This window comes from Puma concolor, chromosome C2 (genome assembly GCF_028749965.1).
Source record: "Puma concolor isolate L17-30 chromosome C2, mPumCon1.1.hap2, whole genome shotgun sequence".
NCBI classification, from domain to species: Eukaryota; Metazoa; Chordata; class Mammalia; order Carnivora; family Felidae; genus Puma; species Puma concolor.
Genome location: NC_141675.1, coordinates 71,782,523 through 71,804,283, shown reverse-complemented (window position 1 = coordinate 71,804,283; position 21,761 = coordinate 71,782,523). Strand labels below are relative to the sequence as shown.

Genomic DNA, 21,761 nt, shown 5'->3' with positions numbered 1-21,761 from the left:
TACTCCAATTAAAAAAACTGCATAACCTGATTCTGATCTAATTTAGAAATAAAACAGACCTGATAGTATACGAGACTATACTTTCTCTTTGTAATATTTCTGTCGATTTCATTCCAATGCTTTATGGAAAGGTGACAACCTCATAGATGTGTTATGAAGCAGCTTTTTCATGTTTGGGAGGAAGGATAATATAGCCACTAAAAATGAATATTCAGATATATTTTTATTATTATGAGTTGATAGGCTTTGGTTTCACCAGCACTGTGAACGAGATACTCACTCTAACTGCAGACAACTAAAAAGTTTTGGTCAAAGCTTACCAAAAGTTGGAAATACTCAAAGGACAAAAACTATGCGAAAGTAGGAACCTAGAGGGGGGGAAAATGTACTGAAGTAAATTTTCACCTTGAAGACATTTGCACTGCAGAAACTGATGGCCTTGAGCTTCAGTCTCACAGTATGGGGGAAGGACACAGGGATGAGAAACACTGCCCAGGGCCTATCCAAGGCATGGGAGTTAATATACCACTCACCTAGAACTGAGACCACCAAGGACCTCATACTCAGTATCAAAATGAACTAGAAATAATCACTCTCACAGCTCCACAGGACATTGCAAGGAAAATGCCTTTCTCAAACCTTGACACTGAGCAGAGCAGGAAAATTACAATCTTCCCTGAGATTTTCTAATCTCAACATAATCTTCTAGACAGTTTCTGCCTGAATTCACACTACCTAAACAATCCAAAACCCTTAACCTAAGAATTGTGTTTAATGTTATCTCAAGTAGGTCGTACTCTTTGGCAACTGGCAGAAGCAAATACGTAACTTTTCTGTAAGAACTAACCTCTAATCTAGGCCTCAGGGGAGTCCTATGAAGTTTCAAGGAGTACGTGTTCTCATTCAAAAGTCATAAAACACAGTAAGGCCTTTGAGTGAGAAACAGAATCGCATCCACAAAAAACTTCAGGTATTTGGGCAGTATATAAAAATGTATTTTGGGGCTCCTGGGTGACTCAGCCAGTTGAGTGTCTGACTTCAGCTCAGGTCATGGTCTCACAGCTCATGGGTTCAAGACGCACATTGGGTTCTGTGCTGACAGCTCAGAGCCTGGAGCCTGCTTCAGATTCTGTGTGTGTCTGTCTCTCTGCCCTCCCCCCCCACTTGCTGTCTCTCTCTCTTTCTCTGTCAAAAATAAATAAACATTAAAACGTTAAAAAAAATAAAAAATTAATAAATAAATTAAAATGTATCTCAGGGCACCTGATGGCTCAGTGGGTTAAGCGTCCAGCTCTTGACTATGGCTCACATCATGATCTCACAGGTTGTGAGTTCGAGCCCCATGCTAGCAGAGAGCCTGCTTAGGATTCTCTCTCCCTCTTGCTCTCTGCCCCTCACCCACTTGCTTTCTGTTTCTCAAAATAAATGAAAATAAACTTCTAAAAAATGTATCTGGGGGCTCCTGCGTGGCTCACTTGGTTAAGCATCCAACTCTTGATTCGGCTCAGGTCATGATCTCACGGTTCTGATTTATTAGAACCATATGGTTCAAGCCCTGCATGGGGTTTTGTGCTGACAGTGCAGAGCCTGCTTCGGATTCTCTCTCTCCCTCTCTCTCTGTCCCTTCCCTGCTCTCTCTTTCTCTCTCTCAAAAAATAAATAAGCTAAAAACATTTTTTTTAATGTATCTGTAATATGTTTAAAGAAACAAAGAAAGGAGGGCACTTGGGTGGTTCAGTGGGTTGAGCATCTGATTTCAGCCCAGGTTGTAATCTCACGGCTCATGTATTCAAGCCCTATGTCCAGTTCTATGCTGACAGCTTGGAGCCTAGAGCCTGCTTTAGATTCTGTCTCCATCTCTCTCTGCCCCTCCCCTGCTCACATTCTGTCTCTCTGTCTCTCTCTCAAATATAAATAAACACTTGGAAGAAAGAAAGAAAGAAAGAAAGAAAGAAAGAAAGAAAGAAGAGAGCAAGAAAGAAAGAAAGCAAGAAAGCAAGAAAGCAAGCAAGCAAGCAAGAAAGAAAGCAAACATTAGAAATATCAGAAAGAGGTTTTTTCCTGCTTTCTCCTTGAGGATTTTGATGGCTTCCTGTCTTACATTTAGGTCTTTCATCCATTTTGAGTTTATTTTTGTATGTGGTGTAAGAAAGTGGTCCAGGTTCATTTTTCTGCATGTCGCTGTCAAGTTTTCCCAGCACCACTTGCTGTCTTTATTCCATTGGATATTTTTTCCTGCTTTGTCAAAGATTAGTTGGCCATACATTTGTGGATCCATTTCTGGGTTCTCTGTTCTATTCCATTGATCTGAGTGTCTGTTCTTGTGCCAGTACCATACTGTCTTGATGATTACAGCTTTGTAGTATAGCTTGAAGTCTGGGATTGTGACGCTTCCTGCTTTGGTTTTCTTTTTCAAGATTGCTTTCGCTATGCGGGGTCTTTTCTGGTTCCATACAGATTTTAGGATGATTTGTTCTAGCTCTGTGAAGAATGCTGGTGTTACTTTGATAGGGATTGCATGGAATATGTAGATTGCTTTGGGTAGTATCGACATTTTAACAACATTTGTTCTTTCTATCCAGGAGTATGGAATCTTTTCCCATTTTTTTGTGTCTTCTTCAATTTGTTTCATAAGCTTTCTGTAGTTTTCAGTGTATAGATTTTTCACCTCTTTGGTTAGATTTATTCCTAGGTATTTTATGGTTTTTGGTGCAACTGTAAATGGGATGGATTTGATTTCTCTTTCTGTTGCTTCATTGTTGGTGTATAGGAATGCAACCGATTTCTGTGCATTGATTTTATATCCTGCAACTTTGCTGAATTCATAAATCAATTCTAGCAGTTTTTTGGTGGAATCTTTTGGGTTTTCCATATAGAGTATCATGTCATCTGCGAGGAGTGAAAGTTTGACCTCCTCCTGGCCAATATGAATACCTTTTATCTCTTTGTGTTGTCTGATTGCAGAGGCTAAGATTTCCAATACTATTTTGAATAACAGTGGTGAGAGTGGACATCCCTGTCTTGTTCCTGACCTTAGGAGGAAAGCTCTCAGCTTTTTCCCATTGAGGATTATATTAGCGTTGGGTCGTTCATATATGGCTTTTTGATCTTGAGGTACACTCCTTCTATCCCTACTTTCTTGAGGGTTTTTATCAAGAAAGGGTGCTGTATTTTGTCAAATGCTTTCTCTGAATCTATTGAGAGGATCATATGGTTCTTGTCCTTTCTTTTATTGATGTGATGAATCACATTAATTGTTTTGCGGATATTGAACCAGCCCTGCAACCCAGGTATAAATCCCACTTGGTCGTGGTGAATATTTTTTTTAATGTATTGTTGGAGCCAGTTGGCTAATATCTTGTTGAGGATTTCTGCATCCATGTTCATCAGGGAAATTGGTCTGTAGTTATCCTTTTTAGTGGGGTCTCTGTCTGGTTTTGGAATCAAGGTAATGCTGGCTTCTTAGAAAGAGTTTGGAAGTTTTCCTTCCATTTCTATTTTTTGGAACACATTCAAGAGAATAGGTGTTAACTCTTCCTTAAATGTTTGGTAGAATTCCCCTGTAAAGCCATCTGGCCCTGGACTCTTGTTTTTTGGCAGATTTTTGATTACTAATTCGATTTCCTTACTGGTTATGGGCCTGTTCAAATTTTCTATTTCTTCCTGTTTCAGTTTTGGTAGTGTATATGTTTCTAGGAATTTGTCCATTTCTTCCAGATTGCCCATTTTATTGGCATATAATTGCTCATAATATTCTCTCATTATTGTTTTTATTTCTGCTGTGTTGGTTGTGATCTCTCCTCTTTCATTCTTGGTTTTATTTGGGTCCTTTCCTTTTTCTTTTGGATCAAACTGGCTAGTGGCTTATCACTTCTGTTAATTCTTTCAAAGAACCAACTTCTAGTTTCATTGATCTGTTCTACTGTTTTTTTTTGGTTTTGATAGCATTAACTTCTGCTCTAATCTTTATTATTTCCTGTCTTCTGCTGGTTTTGGGTTTTATTTGCTGTTCTTTTTCCAGCTCCTTAAGGCATAAGGTGAGCTTGTGTATCTGAGATCTTTCTTCCTTCTTTAGGAAGGCCTGGATTGCTATATACTTTCCTCTTATGACCGCCTTTTCTGTGTCCCAGAGGTTTTGAGTTGTGTATCATTTTCATTGACTTCCATATACCTCTTAATTTCCTCTTTGACTGTTTGGTTAGCCCATTCATTCTTTAGTAGGATGTTCTTCAGTCTCTAAGTTTTTGTTACCTTTCCAAATTTTTTCTTGTGGTTGATTTTTAGTTTCATAGTGTTGTGGTCTGAAAATATGAACGGTATGATCTCGATCTTTTTGTACTTACTTAGGGCTGATTTGTGTCCCAGTATATGGTCTATTCTGGAGAACATTCCATGTGCACTGGAGAAGAATGTATATTCTGCTGCTTTAGGATGAAATGTTCTGAATATATCTGTTAAGTCCATCTGGTCCAGTGTGTCATTCAAAGCCATTGTTTCCTTGTTAATTTTTTGATTAGATGATCTGTCCATTCCTGTGAGTGGGGTGTTGAAGTCTCCTACTATTACGGTATTACTATCGATGAGTTTCTTTATGTTCGTGTTTGATTTATATATTTGGGTGCTGCCACATTTGGCACATAAATGTTTACAATTTTTAGGTCTTTTTGGTGGATAGACCCCTTGATTATGATATAATGCCCTTCTGCATCTCTTGATACAGTCTTTAAAGTGTAGATTTTCTGATATAAGTAAGGCTATTCCAGCTTTCTTTTGTTGACCATTAATATGGTAGATGGTTCTCCTTCCCCTTATTTTCAATATGAAGGTGTCTTTAGGTCTAAAGTGGGTCTCTTGTAAACAGCATATAGATGGATCTTGTTTTCTTATCCATTCTGTTACCCTATGTCTTTTGATTGGAGCATTGAGTCATTGACGTTTAGAGGGAGTACTGAAAGATATGAATTTATTACCATTATGATGCTTGTAGAGTTGGAGTTTCTGGTGGTGTTCTCTGGTCCTTTCTAATCTTTGTTGCTTTTGGTATTTATTTATTTCTCTCTCTCTCTCTCTGTCTATATATATATATATATTTTTTCTTTTCCATCTTTTCTCCCCACAGAGAGAGTCCCCCTTAAAATTTCTTGCAGGGCTGGTTTAGTGGTCACAAACTCCTTTTTTTTGTATGGGAAACTTTTTATCTCTCCTTCTATTTTGAATGACAGCCTTGCTGGATAAAGAATTCTTGGCTGCATATTTTTCTGATTCAGCACATTGAATATATCCCGCCACTCCTTTTTGGCCTGCCAAGTTTCTGTGGAGAGGTCTGCTGCAAACCTGATCTGTCTTCCCTTGTAGATTAGGGACTTTTTTTTTCCCTTGCTGCTTTCATGATTCTCTCCTTGCCTGAGTATTTTGTGAATTTGACTATGATATGCCTTGTTGTTGGTCACTTTCTGTTGAATCTAATGGGGGTCCTCTGTGCTTCCTGGATTTTGATGTCTGTGTCTTTCACCAGGTTAGGAACGTTTTCTGCTATGATTTGCTCACATAACCCTTCTACCCCTATTTCTCTCTCTTCTTTTTCTGGGACCCCTATGATTCTGATGTTCCTTTTTAATGAGTCACTGATTTCTCTAATTCTTAAATCGTGCTCTTTTGCCTTCATCTCCCTCTTTTTTTCTGCTTCATTATTCTGTATAAGTTTGTCCTCTATATCACTGATTCTCTGTTCTGCCTCATCCATCCTTGTCGCTGCTGCATCCATCTGTGATTGCAGCTCAGTTATAGCATTTTTAATTTCATTTTGACTATTTTTTACTTCTTTTATCTCTGCAGAAAGGGATTCAAATCTATTTTTGACTCCAGCTAGTATTCTTATTATCGTGATTCTAAATTCTGGTTCAGACATCTTGCTTGTATCTGTGTTGGTTAAATCCCTGGCTGTCATTTCTTCATGCTCTTTGTTTTGGGGTGAATTCCTTTGTTTTGTCATTTTGAAGGGACAAAAGGAATTAATGAGGTAGAAAAATTAAAATTAAAAAAATTAAAATTAAAAAAATATTAAAATTAAAAAATTAAAAACACACACATTCAGAAAAAAAATTGAATGAATGATGCTAGATCCTTGGTGTATTTTGGTCTGGGTGTTGAAAGTGGTTTGACAGATTAGAGAAAAAAAGGGGGGGGAAGGAAATCATTTGAGAATTTGAAAAAATGAATACACTGAAGTAGACTAAAATGAAATGATGGAAGTAAAATAGAATTTGAAAAAATTTACACAAAAGTAAAAAATATAGTAGGAAAAAATTAAATAAAAATATTTTTAATAAAAATTAAAAACAAAAATGAATTTTTTCCCTTTTTATATTCAAAAAGAAAAGAAACAAAAAAGAGAAAAAAGAGAAAAAAGAAATCGTTTGAAAATTTGAAAAAGTGAATACACTGTAGTAGACTAAAATAAAATGATGGAAGTAAAATGGAATTTGAAAAAATTTACATAAGCGCAAAAAACATAGTAAAAAATTTAAAGAAAAATATTTTTAATAGAAATTGAAAGTAAAAATGAAGTTTTTCACTTTCTGCATTCAAAAAAAAAGAAAAGAAATGAAAAAGAAAAAAGAAAACAAGGAAATTGTTTGAAAATTTGAAAAGGTGAATACACTGAAGTAGATTAAAATAGAATGATGGAACTAAGATAGAATTGGAAAAAATTTACACAGAAGTAAAAAATATAGTAAAAAATTAAAGAAAAATATTTTTAATAAAAATTGAAAATAAAATGAATTTTTTCTCTTTCTGTATTCAAGAAAAAGAATAGTGTAAAAGAGAAAAAAAAAGAAAAAAGAAAAAAAAAGAAAATTGAATAGATGGACCTGCTAACAGATTGAAATAGGACTGAAATTACTTCGTTTTCCCCTAGAAGTCAGTCTATGTAGCGCTTTATAGTCCATAAACTAAGCTGGTGGTAAGACTTGTATTCTTGAAGAGCGAGGTTGGCCCAGTTGGGCGGGGCTCAGTGAAACAGCTCCGTTCTCCACTAGATGGCGCTGCCAGCCTACTGGGGTGGATTGTTGCAGGGCTTGTAGATATGTATGCACATGCGCGGGAGCGGTAAAATGGCGTCATCCAGATACCCAGTCTCTCGTATGGGAATTTTTCTCTCGGATCAGCAATCGCACACCCATCCTCTGTCTTCAGCTTTCGTCCGCTCCTCGCTTCTTCACTGTCCGTGACCAAGCCCCAGGCAGTACCTCTCTCCCGAGTTTTATCTCAGATGAGGCTGTTTTCCCCGGCCCCTTACTTCTGAAGGACTGCGGCTTTGACCCGTTCCACCCCTCTGCGGGAGGGTCTCACTGAGCAATGGCCGAATGCCAGCTGTACCCAGGAACGCCTGCTGGACCCTGCTGCTGCCTGTACCCCGAGACTGCAGCCAGGTGCCAGCCCGCCCCAGAAAAAGTTTGCGAGATAGTGTAGCAGCAGCTTTTCAGGGACTGTGGAAAATCACAACACACATCTGGCACCAGGCTTCACCCTTAATGACCTTGTTCCAGCACCAGCGAATGTGGCCGCCTTCTGGGGTCTGCTGGGACCAGGTGGCTTCAACAGTCTCTACCAAATGTCCTTCCAGCAGTGGAACCGCTTTTCCCCGTGTGGCCCGAGAACCTCCCAGACCCCACTCTCTTCCTGGGGATTCGCCCTTCCCACCAGAGCACTGCCAGGTATTGAGCTGCGGAGTTGCAGCCTTTGCGCTCCCCTTGTTTACAGTCCTAATGGAATTTAAACCCTCTCCTTTCTCCCTTTTTAGTTTAGTCCCCGCGGCTATTTCCGATTTTCCACTTTCTTTCCAGCTGCTTTTGGGGAGGGGTGCTTTTCCCATATTCTCCCCTGACCCAGTCTCCGTCCTCTCTCTGCCTACAAAGGCGACTCCCTGCCTGCCACCGGCTTCTCTCTCCCCAAGTTTACCTCTCTGTGCCACGTACCTGCTGAATTCTGTGGTTCAGGTTGTGCAGATTGTTGTGTTAATCCTCCAATCAGTTTTCTAGGCATGTTGGACGGTTTAGTGTTGGTCTGTCTATATTTCATGGACGCGAGACACACAAAAAACTTCCATGGTGTTCCGCCATCTTGGCTCCTTCCCATGACTTTTTCATTTTATAACTGGAAGTCTATACTTCTTGTACTAATTCATTAAGTAATTAATTAAGAGAGGGGGGTGCGGGGAGAGAGAGAATCCCAAGTAGGCTCCACGCTCAGCATGGAGACTGACATGACCCTGGGATCATGACCTGAGCTGAAATTAAGAGTTGGACGCTCAAATGACTGAGCCATCCAGGTGCCCGTGGAAGTCTGTACTTGTTGATTATCTTCCCCTATTTCGCCACCACACCAAACTTCCCTCTGGCAACCATCAACTTGTTCTCTGTGTCTTTGAGTCTGGGTTTTGCTTTATTTGTTTTGTATTTTAGATTTCACTGAAATCTAAACTGAAATCATACAGTATTTGTCTTTCTCTGTCTTATTTCAATTAGCATCAATATCCTTGAGATTAATCCATGTTGTCACAAATGGCCAGATTTCATTCTTTTTTTTATGGCTGAGTAGAATTCCAATATATATCTTCTATATCTTCTTTATGCATGCATCCAATGATGGACACTTAGGTTGTTTCCATATCTTAGTATTATAAATAACGCTGTTATGAACACAGGGGTACACCTATCTTTTCATATTAGTGTTTCATATTCTTCAGATATCCAGTAGTAGAATTGCTGGATCATGTGGTAGTTCTCTTTTTAGTTTTTTGAGAAACTTCCACACTGTTTTCCCTAGTAGCTGCACCAATTTACATTCCTACCAACAGTTCACATCCTCACCGATACTTGATTACTTCTATCTTTCTGATTCTAGCCATTCTGACAGTTGTGAGGTGATATCTCCTTGTGGTTTTGATTTGCATTTCTCTGATGATTCGTGATTTTGAACATATTTTCATGTATCTTTTGGCCATCTGTATGTCTTCTTTGGAAAATATTCTTTGGAAAATATTCAGATATTCTGCCCATTAAAAAAGTTTTTTTTAATTATGGTTTTTTTTTACGTTTATTTATTTATTTTGTAAGAGAGAGAGAGATATAACAAGTGAGGGAGGGGGAAGGAGAGAGAATCCCAAGCATGCTCCATGCTCTACACTGTGCCTGACATGGGGCTCCGTCTCATGATTATGAGATCATGCCTTGGGCTGAAATCAAGAGTTGGATGCTTAACTGACTGAGCCACCCAGGTGCCCTCTGCCCATTTTTTTTTAATTGGATTTTTAAAGTTGTTATTGAGTTGTATGAGTTCTTTATATATTTTGGATATTAACCCCTTATTGGATATATGATGTGCAAATATTTTCTCTCATTTGGTAGATTGCCTTCTCATGCAGAAAGCTTTTTGTTTGATATAGTCCTGTGTGTTAGTTTTGCTTTTGTTTTCCTTTTCATTGGAGTTAGATCCAGAAAAACATCGTTAAGACCAATGTCTAGGAGCTTTCTGCTTATGTTGTCTTCCATGAGTTTTATGATTTCAGGTCTTGCATTCAAGTTTCTAATCCATTAAAAAAATTTTTTTTTTAATTTTATTTATTTTTGAGAGACAGAGACAGAATCTGAAGCAGGCTCCAGGCTCCTAGCTGTCAGAACACAGCCCGATGTGGGGCTCAAACTCATGACCTGAGCCGAAGTGGGATGCTTAACTGAGTCACCCAAGCACCCCTGTTTTCATCCATTTTGAGTTAATTTTTGTATATGATGTAAGATAGTGGTCCAGTTCCATTCTTTCACATGTAACTGTCCTGTTTCCCAGCACCATTGATTGAGGAGACTGCCCTTTCCCACTGTATATTCTTGTCTCCTTTGTTGTAAATTAATTGACTATATAATCCTGTTTTTATGCCAATACCACATTGTTTTGATTGCTTTAGGTTTGCAATATAATTTGAAACCAGGCAGTGTGATACCTCTAGTTTTGTTCTTTTTTCTCAAGATTGTTTTAGTTATTCTGGGTCTTTTGTGGTTCCATATAAATTTGAGAATTATTTGTCCTATATCTGTGAAATATGCCATTGGAATTTTGATAGGGGTTATACTGAATCTCATTGGTTTGGGTTTTTATGGGCATTTTAACACTATTCATTCTTCTAATCTATGAGCACAAGGTATCTGCATTTATTATTTCTTCAAGTTGTTTAGTCAATGTCTTATAGTTTTCAGTGTACAGATTTTTTTACCTCCTTGGTTAAATTTATTCGTAGGTGTTTTATTCTTTTTGTTGTGATCATATGGGATTGTTTTCTTGATTTCTCTGATAGTTTGTTTTAGTGTATAGAAACACTACAGATTTTGTATATTAATTTTACATACTGAAACTTTCTTAAATACATTTAATAGTTCTGATAGTTTTTTGGTGGTCTTTAGGGTTTTCTGTATATAGTACCATGTCATCTGCAAATAGTGATGGTTTTTCTTCTTCCTCTCCAGTTTGCCTCTTATTTCTTTTTCTTGCCTAATAACTGTAGCTAAGAGTTCCAATATATTGAATAAAAGTGGGCATACTTGTCTTGCTCCTGATTTTAGAGAAAAAGCTGAGACTCATCACCACTGAGTCTGATGTTAACTGTAGCCTTGTCATATGTAGCCTTAATTATGTTGAGGTACTTTCCCTCCATACCCATTTCATCAAGAGATTTTATCAATAAATTGATGTAGAATTTTGTCAAATGCTTTTTCTGCATCTGTTGGGATGATCATATGGTTTTATCTTTATTAAAAAATTTTTTTAAAAGTTTATTTTTGAGAGACAGAGAGACATAGCATGAGTGGGGGAGGGGCAGAGAGAGAGGAAGACAAAGAATCCAAAGCAGGCTCCATGGGGCTTGAACTTATGAACTGTGAGATCATGACCTGAGCTGAAGTTGGATGCTTAACCAACTGAGCCACCCACGTGCCCCTTATCTTTCATTATTTTAATGTGGTGTATCATATTGATTGATCTGTATATGTAAAACTGTCCTTAAATCCCTGGAATAAATCCCACTCGATCATGGTGTATAATTCATTTAATGTTTTGTTGAATTCAGTTTGCCAATGTTTTGTTGAGAATTTTTACTTCTATGTTTATCAGGGATATTGGCCTATAATTTTTCTTTTCTTTTCTACAACTCTGGGCTTTATTTGTTTTCTTTTTCTAATTCCTTTGGGTATGAGGTTAAATAGTTTCTTGTTTCTTGAGATAGGTTATACTGCTATGAACTCCCATCTTAGAACTGCTTTGGCTGTATCCTGTTGATTTTAGTGTGTCATATTTCTGTTTTCATTTGTTTCTAGGTATCTTTAAATTTTTTCCTTCGATTTATTCTATGATCCCATAGTTATTCAACAACATGTTGTTTTATCTCCATGTATTTGTAGTTATTTCAGTTTTCTTCTTGTATTGAATTCTAGTTTCATACCACTGTGGTCAGAAAAGATGCTTAATATTATTTCAGTCTTCTTGAATTTATTGAGACTTGTTTTTAGCCTACCATGGGATTTATCGTGGAGGATGTTCCATGTGCATTTAAGAAGAATATAAATTCTGCTGCTTTTGGATGGAATGTTCTAAATATATCTATTAAGTCCATCTGGTCTAATGTGTTAAGGCCAATGTTTCCCTATTGATTTTCTGTCTGGATGATTTAGCCATTGATGTAAGTGGGTGTTAAAGTCTTCTATTATTTTATTGCTGTCAATTTCTTCCTTTTAAGTCTATTAATATTGGCTTTACTTTAGTGGTATGTTGGATGCATATATATTTATAAATGTTATATCTTCTGAGTGGATTGACTCCTTTATCATTACGTAGTGCTCCTTTTTGTCTTTCATTACATTCTTTGTTTAAAGTATATTGTGTCTGATATGAGTATACATACAGCAGCTTTCTTTTTATTTCCATTTTCATGAAATGTCTTTTTCCCACCCTTCACTTTCAGTCTGTGTGTGTCTTCTGACGTGAGTCTCTTGTATGCAGTATATAGATGTGACTTGTTTTTCTTTTTTCTTAATCCATGCAGACACTCCACATTGATTGGAGAATTTAGTATGTTTACAATTAAATTAATTATTGATAAGTGTGTACTTATTGCCATTTTGTTAATTGTTTCTGGCTGTTTTTATAGTTCCTCTCTGTTTCTTTCTTCTCTTTTTCTCTTTCCTTATATTTTGATGAATTTCTTTAGTGTTGTGTTTACATTCCTTTCTCATTTTTGTATGTATGTATTTACTTTCAGGTTTTGCTTTGTGGTTACCATGAGGTGCACACATGTCATCTTATGTCTATAACAGTCTATTTTAAGTTGATAGCAACTTAAATTTGAACACATTCTAAAACTACATTTTTACTCCTCTTTCCCTACTTTATTATATTTTTTAAATTTTTTTTCACGTTTATTTTTGAGAAGAGAGAGAGCATGAGCAGGGGGAGGAGAGAGAAAGAGGGAGACACAGAATCTGAAACAGGCTGCAGGCTCTGAGCTGTCAGCACAGAGCCCAATGTGGGGCTCGAACTCATGGACCACGAGATCATGACCTGAGCTGAAGTCAGATGCTTAACTGACTGAGCCACCCAGGCACCCCATCCCTACTTTATATTTTTGATATCACATTTTACATGTTTTTATTTTATGTATCTCTTAATTAATTATTATGGTTTTAGTTCATTTTACCACTTTATAAGTGATCAATCCACTACCTTTGCTTTATATTTACCTGTTCCAGTGAGGGTTTTTTTTTTTTTTGTATGTTTTCTTGTTATTAGTTAGTGCCATTTCTTTTCAGCAAAATGAAATCCCTTTAACATTTCTTGTAATGCCAGTTTAGGAGAGATGTACTTCCTTAGCTTTTGCTTATGTGGCATACTTTTTAATCTCTCTTTCAATTCTGAATGATACTATTGTCAGGTATTGCTTGGTTGGAATTTTTTTTTTCTTTCAACATTTTGACTATGTCAGGCCACTTCCTTCTGGTCTGCAAAGTTTCTGCTGAGAAATCTATTGAGAGCTTTATGGGGTTTCCCCTGTACATAACAATTTGTTTTTCTCTTGCTTCTTTAAGTTCTTTATTTGAATGTTTGTCATTTTAATTATAATGTGTCGTGATGTGGATCTCTGTTTGTCTTATTTGGAGCTCTCTGGGCTTCCTGGAGCTGGATGTCTGTTTCCTTCCTTAGGCTAGGGAGTTTTTCAGACATTATTTCTTCAAGTAATTTTTCTGTCCCATTTTCTCTCTCTCCTTTTGGGACCTCCTATAATGTGTATGTTATTCTACTTGATGTTGGTCTCTTAAGTGGTCTTCATTTTTTAAAATTCTTTTTTTCTTTTGTTGCTCTGTTGGGATGAGTTTTATTGCTTTGTCTTCGAGCCTGCTGATGTGTTCTGTTTCATCCAGTTTGCTCTTGAACCCCTCAAGTGTATTTTTCAGTTCAGTTATTGTGTTTTTCAGCTCTGTGACTTCTGTTTAGTATTTTCTTATAATTTCTCTCTCTTAGTTCAAGTTCTCACCTTATTCATTCATTCTTCTGAGTTTGGTGAGCATCTTTATGACCATTACTTTGAATTCTTTATCAGGTAGATTACTTATCTCTGTATCATTAAGGTCTTTTCATGAGGTTTAGTGTTGTTTTTTCATTTGGAACATATTTCTTTGTTTCCTCATTTTGCTTGACTCTGTGTTTGTTTAGGCAAAACAGCTACTTCTCTCAGTCTTGAAGGAGTGGCCTTGTGTAAGTGATGAATGTTCTTGTTCACCCTTTCCCTAGCTCTTGGTTGTTTCTCAAAACTTTGTGGTTGTCTAAACTGCCTGATTTATTCTTTGTATGTCCCAGCTGTTGAGGGTGTGTTAAAACCTGTCAGTGTTCCAAGGGAAGGAATTTCATTTAGCACCTAGTTTAAGGCTGATTGGAAGCCAGACCCTCAGGTAGCAGCTGTAAAAGTATGCAAATATATACAGTCCTGAGGGGCTGCGATTGGAAACCTAGTTGGCCTTCAGACAAAGTGATCTAGAAGTGTCTCCCAGATGAGAGTTGCAAAAACTGGGGCTCCAGACAAGTGTATAAGCTCCTTTCTGGGAGGTCTTGTCAAGCTATAGCAAGACCAAGAGGGTGTGCAGGGATTGTGTATCCCTGCTTGTGTTCCCTGGGAGTGCCTCCTTAGCCTCTAGATGTGTAGGGAACCTGAAGCCTGTACTTTAGGCTGAAGCTTCAGGCTAAGGAGATAGTCCTTTTTCACAGGAAGATTGCGTATTTTAGTCTGCTATCTGTGCAGTACCTTGGGGGATGGTGGCCTACCAAGAACTTGTCTTTCTAATCATTACATTCCAGTGGCACTCAGGAACAGCAGCCTCTCGGCCACCAGGGTCAGGTGATCAAAGGTGTCCCCTGTGTAGATGCTTCCCATGCACACTGAAATTATGCCAGTTTTCTATATCAACAATTATAATTGGGTCTGTTAAATCAATATATGAGAAATGCAGAGAGGCCTTATAATAAGCCTCTTCATGTGTAGATTCCATGGGTATCTTACAATAAACCTCTGGGATGCCTTAATATGAAGCAACTAAAATCTAGTTTCAGAACATGAGGGAAAAGATGGGATATTGGGTATTGGAAACCCACAAAATATCCAAATCTTAGTTTATGGCTGAAACTCTTAATCTATCATACTTGTTGACAAATTATAAAATGTACTGGCTCAAATTTCATTAAAAAAGTTTTTTCCTCTTCCCATTTTCTGAGGGTGGCATGATTGAAAGTGAGTGAAATATCAGAGGAGACTAAAAATCTCCAAACCAGGTCTTGAACTCAGAGTAGTATTAACCAGGGAGTGTTGCTGTCCTCTGAAGCCAGTGCTTCCTGGTGTAGGCTCCTGGAACATCCTGGATAGCCTGACATTCCCCTCACTCTCTTTGAATTCTGAAGATGTTGCCAGAGAGAAGAGGAGCTAGGGAGAGAAAGGAGAAGGATGTGGGATAAAGTATAAAATATACTTTTGGAAGAAAGCAAGTAGCAATTCCCTTGACAGGGTTTTTATTCAGCTTTAACTTTTAGTAAGCTTTTTAAGCAGCTTGATGGTGCCTGAATTTCTACCATTATAGCTGCATTCATTTGGCTTAAGATTTCGATAAGACTCTTAAAGTGGAAATACCTCTGGGACTCATATGCCTAATGAGCAAGGAGTAGCAAACCAATGACATTGACCATAGGAAGTGGTGGGACTCTGGCAAATTGGAGAATACATGCCTGTCCATGGGGACAGCCTCTGTTTGGCTTGGCCAGCTGCTCATAGGCAGGAGTATGGGATCTTATGATATTTTCAAAAGCTAGTAATCAGTATTTTTATGAGAAATTTCATGATTTTTAAATTGTTAGCAACTAATTCCACATTGAACACACACACACACACACACACACACACACACACACACAAGGCGAAACAAAACGCATTTGTGGGCTGGATGCTGTCCATGGGTCACCAGTTAGCAATTTTTGTTTTGGACTTTACTGTTCACTGGACCCCCCACTGTGAAATAATTTATCGCATCCTTTGCTGGTAGAGAACAGAGGGAAGGAGAGAAGAAATGTAGGACCATTCACACAGAGCTGTGAGTGAACAGAGAGGAGATGAGGGGTGAGGGGAAAGAAAACAGCAGTGAAGGCTTCATTATTCTGAGTGGACTGACCATGGGTCACCAAGCCCCATAGTAGATATGCTGCTTTTCCAACAGCTGAATATAAAAGAACAAGTCAAATCCTACTATTTCTGGATGCTGTTAATTCCAAACCTTTTAAGTCATTCTTTACATATGGAACTCATAAAATAGTGTAAAAATCATTTTCATGGGTAATGTGCAGTATACCTGACAGAGAAGTAAGCTCATAATACTTATTCACATAATACAAATGAAAACTACAGACAGGTAATTCTTTCCTAGTCATTGATTAAACAGATCTCTAAAGACTTCCTTATGATTGTTTGTTATATGTAAGAAATAATATTATATTATATTACATTATATTTTATAACACATAATTTTAGCTTGTTTAGATGGACTTTTAGCCAAGCTCTGAACATGGGATTTCATGGTGTTGCACTGAACCTGCTCACAAACCTGAGGTGGACAGCAAATGGGATCATCCCTCCACCCACCATGGGTTGGTATATGTTTCCATTTCTCTATGGGCTTATTGAAATATCTCCTTCCTACTTCCTCCAAAGGACAGCCTTTTCTGCCTCAGGCAGAAATAGAAATATAGACCACGATGATGGAGACTTACCAGATGTGCACAAGAAGCTGCCATCCAGTGCTGGAGAGGACCGAGCCTTGCTGCTGGGCTTTGCAATGATGGGCTTCTCAGTCCTCATGTTCTTCTTGTTTGGAATTACCATCCTAAAGCCTTTCATGCTCAGGTAAGAAACATAGAAAGGAGACCCAGAATTTTCAATTCGGATCAGATGCAAGCACAGTGGTAGAGAAGAGGAAGCTGGCTTTGGCCTCTTCAGCCCTCCTGACCACTGTCTAAGGGATGATAGAATCACCTGTTTCGTTATCAGTGCTGGGAGGCAGTTGGGTGTAGAGAAAGGTGTGGTAACAAAGTGGAAGATACTCCTTTACCACTCCCCCTTGTCAATTTGAAAAGTACTTCCAACAGCTGATCCATAAATTAGATATGCATGGAAGGAATAAATTCTTCCTTTAACAAGCAGATATCATAGGGAAGGGTTAATTTAAGTCTTCTATGTGAACACAATAAAAGTTATTTAACTCTGAGTTTTTTGAGTTTGACAATATCTACCTAGCACATAGTAGTTGCTAAATAAGTGTTTCTTCCCTTTTGTTTTATTCATTATTAAATACAGCAAATAACAGTTACCATTTATTAAATATATACCATATGCCAAAATATTCTATATTTTATCCTATTTAAATCTATAGCAAACCTATCATGGTAGCATTATTTTATCATTTTAATTTTATTTTTTTATTTTTATTTTTTAATGTTTATTTTTGAGAGGGAGAGAGAGAGACCACCAGCAGGGAAGGGGCAGAGAGGTGGGGAGACAGAGAACCCCAAGCAGGCTCTATACTGTCAGCACAGAGCCTGACGTGGGGCTTGATCTCAGGAACTGTGAGATTATGACCTGAGCTGAGACCAAGAGTCTGATGTTTAACTAACTGAGCCATCCAGGCGCCCCTTAATTTTCATTTTATAAATGAGAAAGCTGAGGCTCAGTCCAAGTAACTTGCCCAAGGTCACCTAGCCAGTAAAGAACTTGCCTGTCATTTTGATATAAGACTCCTGGTCTCCTAATACTTAAATGAAGTTTGTAGCAATGGGGGTGGGGGATGGGAGGTTTCATTAGGGCAGGGGAGGAGCTGTTTAATTTTGGAGGATGCCTTTTACAACATGGGGTACTTTAAGGGAGGGCAGTATTGGGTAGGGGGACAGCAAGGGGCACCTTCCCTTTTGTTAGCCAAAGAGTGATAGAAGGCCCAGGGAGAATAGGGAGAGGGAGGCCTAGGAGTTAAGAAAAAGGATCACAGAATAGGAAGTAGGTGTCCTGCTTTTGTTATTTATCAGATTCATCTCCTGCCATTCCTAAGTTACTATTAGGGCAATAGTGTGGAGGTCACCATCACTACAGAACACAGCGCCACTATTAGAAGCATTCAGGAGAATTTTGCCTCTGGTATTATCACCATGTTCTGCTTCTCATCATCCAGCTTACTTTTATTTAGTAGACACCAGGAAACTTATATGTGGTTATACTTCCTTCATTGCTTTGGCTGCTAGGAAGCTCAGAGTGAAATTTGTGGCCCAGTTCTCATAACTGTAGGGGATCTTATGGTTTTCAGTTTACATGCTTCACCTTACTCTTGACTTCTAGCTTTCTACCTTCCTTTTTCTATTACTCCATTATATGTAGAGAGATATCTATCTATCGCCTATCTCTACTTACCTACCTACCTACCTTCCTACCTACCTGATCATCCATCCTTCCTTCTATCCATCCATCCATCCATCCATCCACCCATCCAATCATCAATCTAGCTGCATCACACATACCTACGTAAGCTGAATAAAGTGTGTGTGAGTGCCTGCGCACGCATGTGTGTGCATGTGCATGAGTGCTTGTGTGCAGGTCCAGGTCAGATTATTTTCTAAAATGTGATAAGTTGGGAGATGTTTTGAGGATACCTTCTGCAACCTGACACCAAACTGTTGCTCATATTTAAATTTTACTTTGCTAAGCATTTCTGGAAATTGTTTGCTTAAAGTAATTGAGTGCTTAAGAGTGGTGAGTTCTCATCTGTCTCTTGACTTGTGATTTTGTGCCACCTCAGAGTGTGGTTTTGCTCCATGGAAGATGGCCTGCTCCCACGCCCTTCGACCATCATCTCTCAATCAAATGATGCATTTTGTCTATTTGTAGACAAATAGACACACAGTGCTGTTGAAAGAACATGCTCATGTTTCCAGCTCTAAATACATGCCTGGTTCCAGGTGCCTGGGTGTCTCCGTTGGTTAAGCATCTGACTCTTGATTTCAACTCAGGTCATGATGGTGCGGTTTATGAGATCAAGCCCCACATTGGGCTGTGTACTGACAGTGCAGAGCCTGCTTGGGAGTCTCTCTTTCTCCCTCTCTCTCTGCCCTTCCCTTTCTCTCTCTTTCAAAAAATAAATAAGTAGACTTTAAATATGTCTCTGGCTCTCACTGAGAGAACTGGCCTGACCCTTGTGCACAGGAAGAAATATACTGCTCTCCATAATGGAGCTTTCTGAAATCTTCAAGGAAGGTTCCAACCACACTCAGTTCAGCATTTGATTAGGATTCAGAGAGCCTAAGTTCTGACACAGACAAATAGGCAACTCTAAAGAATTATTTTAAGATGCCTAGTCTAAATAAGTACAGAATTTAATTTTGTGGAAAAGCAGCTGGTGTTAAACCTGTGAAAGAACCTTATTTTTCATATTTGTATTTTCACTTGCCCAACATTTATAAAATTTATAAAATATATATAAAATATATTTATTTAAAAAATCCAATGATTTTTTAATGCCCTGGGCCTTGAGATTATTTTAAACTGCACTGTGTCTCAAGTTTATTATATTAATACAGAAAAATGTTTACTTATGGCCAAAGATCTTAACAGGAGAGCAGTATGAATCCAGCTAAATGAGGCTTTTCAAACATTCTAGACTTTAGAATTTGCTAATCTGACTTCTTGTGTTTAAGTCACCAGGAAATAAGGTCAGGGACCCACCTGGGTGTGAGTGTGAGGGCCCCGAGGAATGGACCTGTACATTGTCAAGCATTTCTTCTTACCCTCCTTTACTTTATCTAGGACTTGTTCTCTAACAATTTCATACATATTTGTCTTTTCAACACCACCACAAAATTTTCATGGGCAGGAATTTTGTCTACCACTTCTCATGGCACCTAGAACATTCTGTGCATGTAGTATGTGTGCAAATACACAAGGAATGTATTCCAAATCAAACTTTCATTCAGTACAACATGTATTGAGCCTCTGCTATATGGGAGGCATGGTGCTTCTTGCTTTAAGGAACATGAAGATGAATAGGATATAGCCCCTCACCTCAAGGAACCTACTGACAGTGAAAACACAGTAAGTTTTCTGAGACATTCCTTCTATGATTTGTATTTGCCTCTTTGGACGTAGAAGGAGTACATGGAATTGTACCTTGTTACTAGAATTCTATATTGACTAAGGGTCACATTGACTGTGGTTGGAACCTTCCAAAGGCACATTTTCATCAGGACGGGCCAATGGGTGCATCTTGAGATGATAAGGAATGGAAGAGGATAAGATTTCTGAGTATGTGGTTACAGTAACATTTGTCAAAGCATGGTTCGCCAAATACCTGCATCTTAAAATACTGCTGAATATACAGATTCCTGGATTTCAACTCAGATCAACTAAATCCAAATCTCTGGGTGTGAAGCCTTAGAATCCACAAATACTTCACTCTTTTTAAAAATTTTTTTTTTTTTTAACGTTTATTTATTTTTGAGACAGAGAGAGACAGAGCGTGAGCGGGGGAGGGTCAGAGAGAGGGAGACACGGAATCTGAAACAGGCTCCAGGCTCTGAGCGGTCAGCACAGAGCCCGACGCGGGGCTCGAACTCACGGAGTGTGAGATCGTGACCTGAGCCGAAGTCGGCCGCTTAACCGACTGAGCCACCCAAGCGCCCCAATACTTCACTCTTAAACTCGCTCAGGTGATTCTGAAGTTTGAAAACCATTGCTCTAAGGGTTGGTGTAGTAAGAAATATGCCAAGGGGGTCATAACTGAGATGAAACTTAGCAATATGCTGTTGTTTCTCTCCTATCTCAATGTTCCCTAATCATTATGTACCTTCTGTAATGGTTCCACATTCCTTGGAAATAGACACGTCTTGGGTTATCACATTACAACTATAAATTTTCTAGAGGGTGAAGATCATTTATCTTTTGCAATTGAAGCATTCAGAGAGAAGAGTCGAACTGTACTACCATCCACACTCATATCACGGACGACTGGATGGACTGCGCTTTCCCCTGTGGTGTAGGCTGCCAAGGCCGGGGCGAGTACCCATGTCTTCAGGTGTTTGTGAACGTCACCCATTCAGGTCAGAAAGCTCTCCTACATTATAATGAAGAGGCTGTCCAGATAAATTCCAAGGTAATGTCAAGTTCATGTAATTAAAGAGTTCTAATTACAGCTGCCCTTCCATGCCAGACTGTCCCCTGCAGAGTGCAGTACCCAGGACCATCTCTGGCAGTAAACCCGTTTCCTTCCAGTGAACACCCCTACAGCGGTCAGATCGGGATAAATGAAGCTAAAGGCATTCTTGGAGGAAAAATGGGGGTTATAGAATGGAAAGGAATTATGCCAATTTCACACACTGGTGTCTGGAATTTACAGGCTGAGCCAGTGGACAGAGTCATTTGTAGGCAGTTTTACTTGTGGAAGCCCAACTCCCCATTGTATCAAAAATGTTAAAATGTACTCAACCCATCTTACATTAAGCAATTTTTCTTATCAAAATAAATGTAAAAATTATTATAATTTTGATTTTAATACATTTTGGTTCATATGTATAGTGTACATTCTCACTAACTATGAAAGTTAGGTTGCATCAGATTAGTTAACATACTATGCTTTGTTGTTTTTACTTACTTAGGCACTTAATCAATCTGATGACCTCGGTTTTCTATTTTGGATGCAATAGTTTTTAAGGCCTCAAACATTTTTGTACACCCTAAGCACAGTGCCTCGAGTGCCTAGTGGATATGCTAAAAAACCTCAGGCATTTAAAAAAAAAAAAATCACCAGCTGACATATCCCTTCTTCACTGGTTCTGCCACCCAGGAACCAAAGCCCATGTAGGACCCCTCTCCGTGGGCCTAGGGCAAAGGCTTCAACATGCTATCCTTTAGGGAAAGATTTTACTGTAGGAAATCAAGACAAAGATGATAGAGGCATTAATAGGTGTTGAGAACACATAGTGAGCTCAGCAGATATTTGTTGAATGGACAAAGACCAAGGGGGCCTGCATGGTCCTTATGAAGCTGGTCACTGCCTCTTCTGAAATATTTGTATTCTAAGAATCCCTTTCCACATTTCTGCATAGTGCCTGGAAATGGCCATATCACTCTGTGCCCTCCTGCCCACACTTCC

The 21,761-nt window shown here is 38.5% G+C and overlaps 1 protein-coding gene across 4 annotated transcripts in view; it reads left to right on the top strand.

The window, feature by feature from the left end:
- KCNMB3 (potassium calcium-activated channel subfamily M regulatory beta subunit 3) overlaps nucleotides 1–21,761 on the top strand; it is a 98,647-nt gene that overhangs the window by 67,904 nt on the left and 8,982 nt on the right. For 2 of the 4 annotated variants that reach the window (XM_086674772.1, XM_086674775.1), the window contains exons 2-3: nucleotides 16,289–16,480; nucleotides 20,564–20,762. In XM_086674772.1, coding sequence (XP_086530898.1) covers nucleotides 16,289–16,480; nucleotides 20,564–20,762 — 391 coding nt within the window. Of the gene's footprint in view, nucleotides 1–16,027; nucleotides 16,481–20,563; nucleotides 21,162–21,761 lie in introns of those variants that run through there. The other 2 variants (XM_086674774.1, XM_086674773.1) reach the window with 2 other exon arrangements.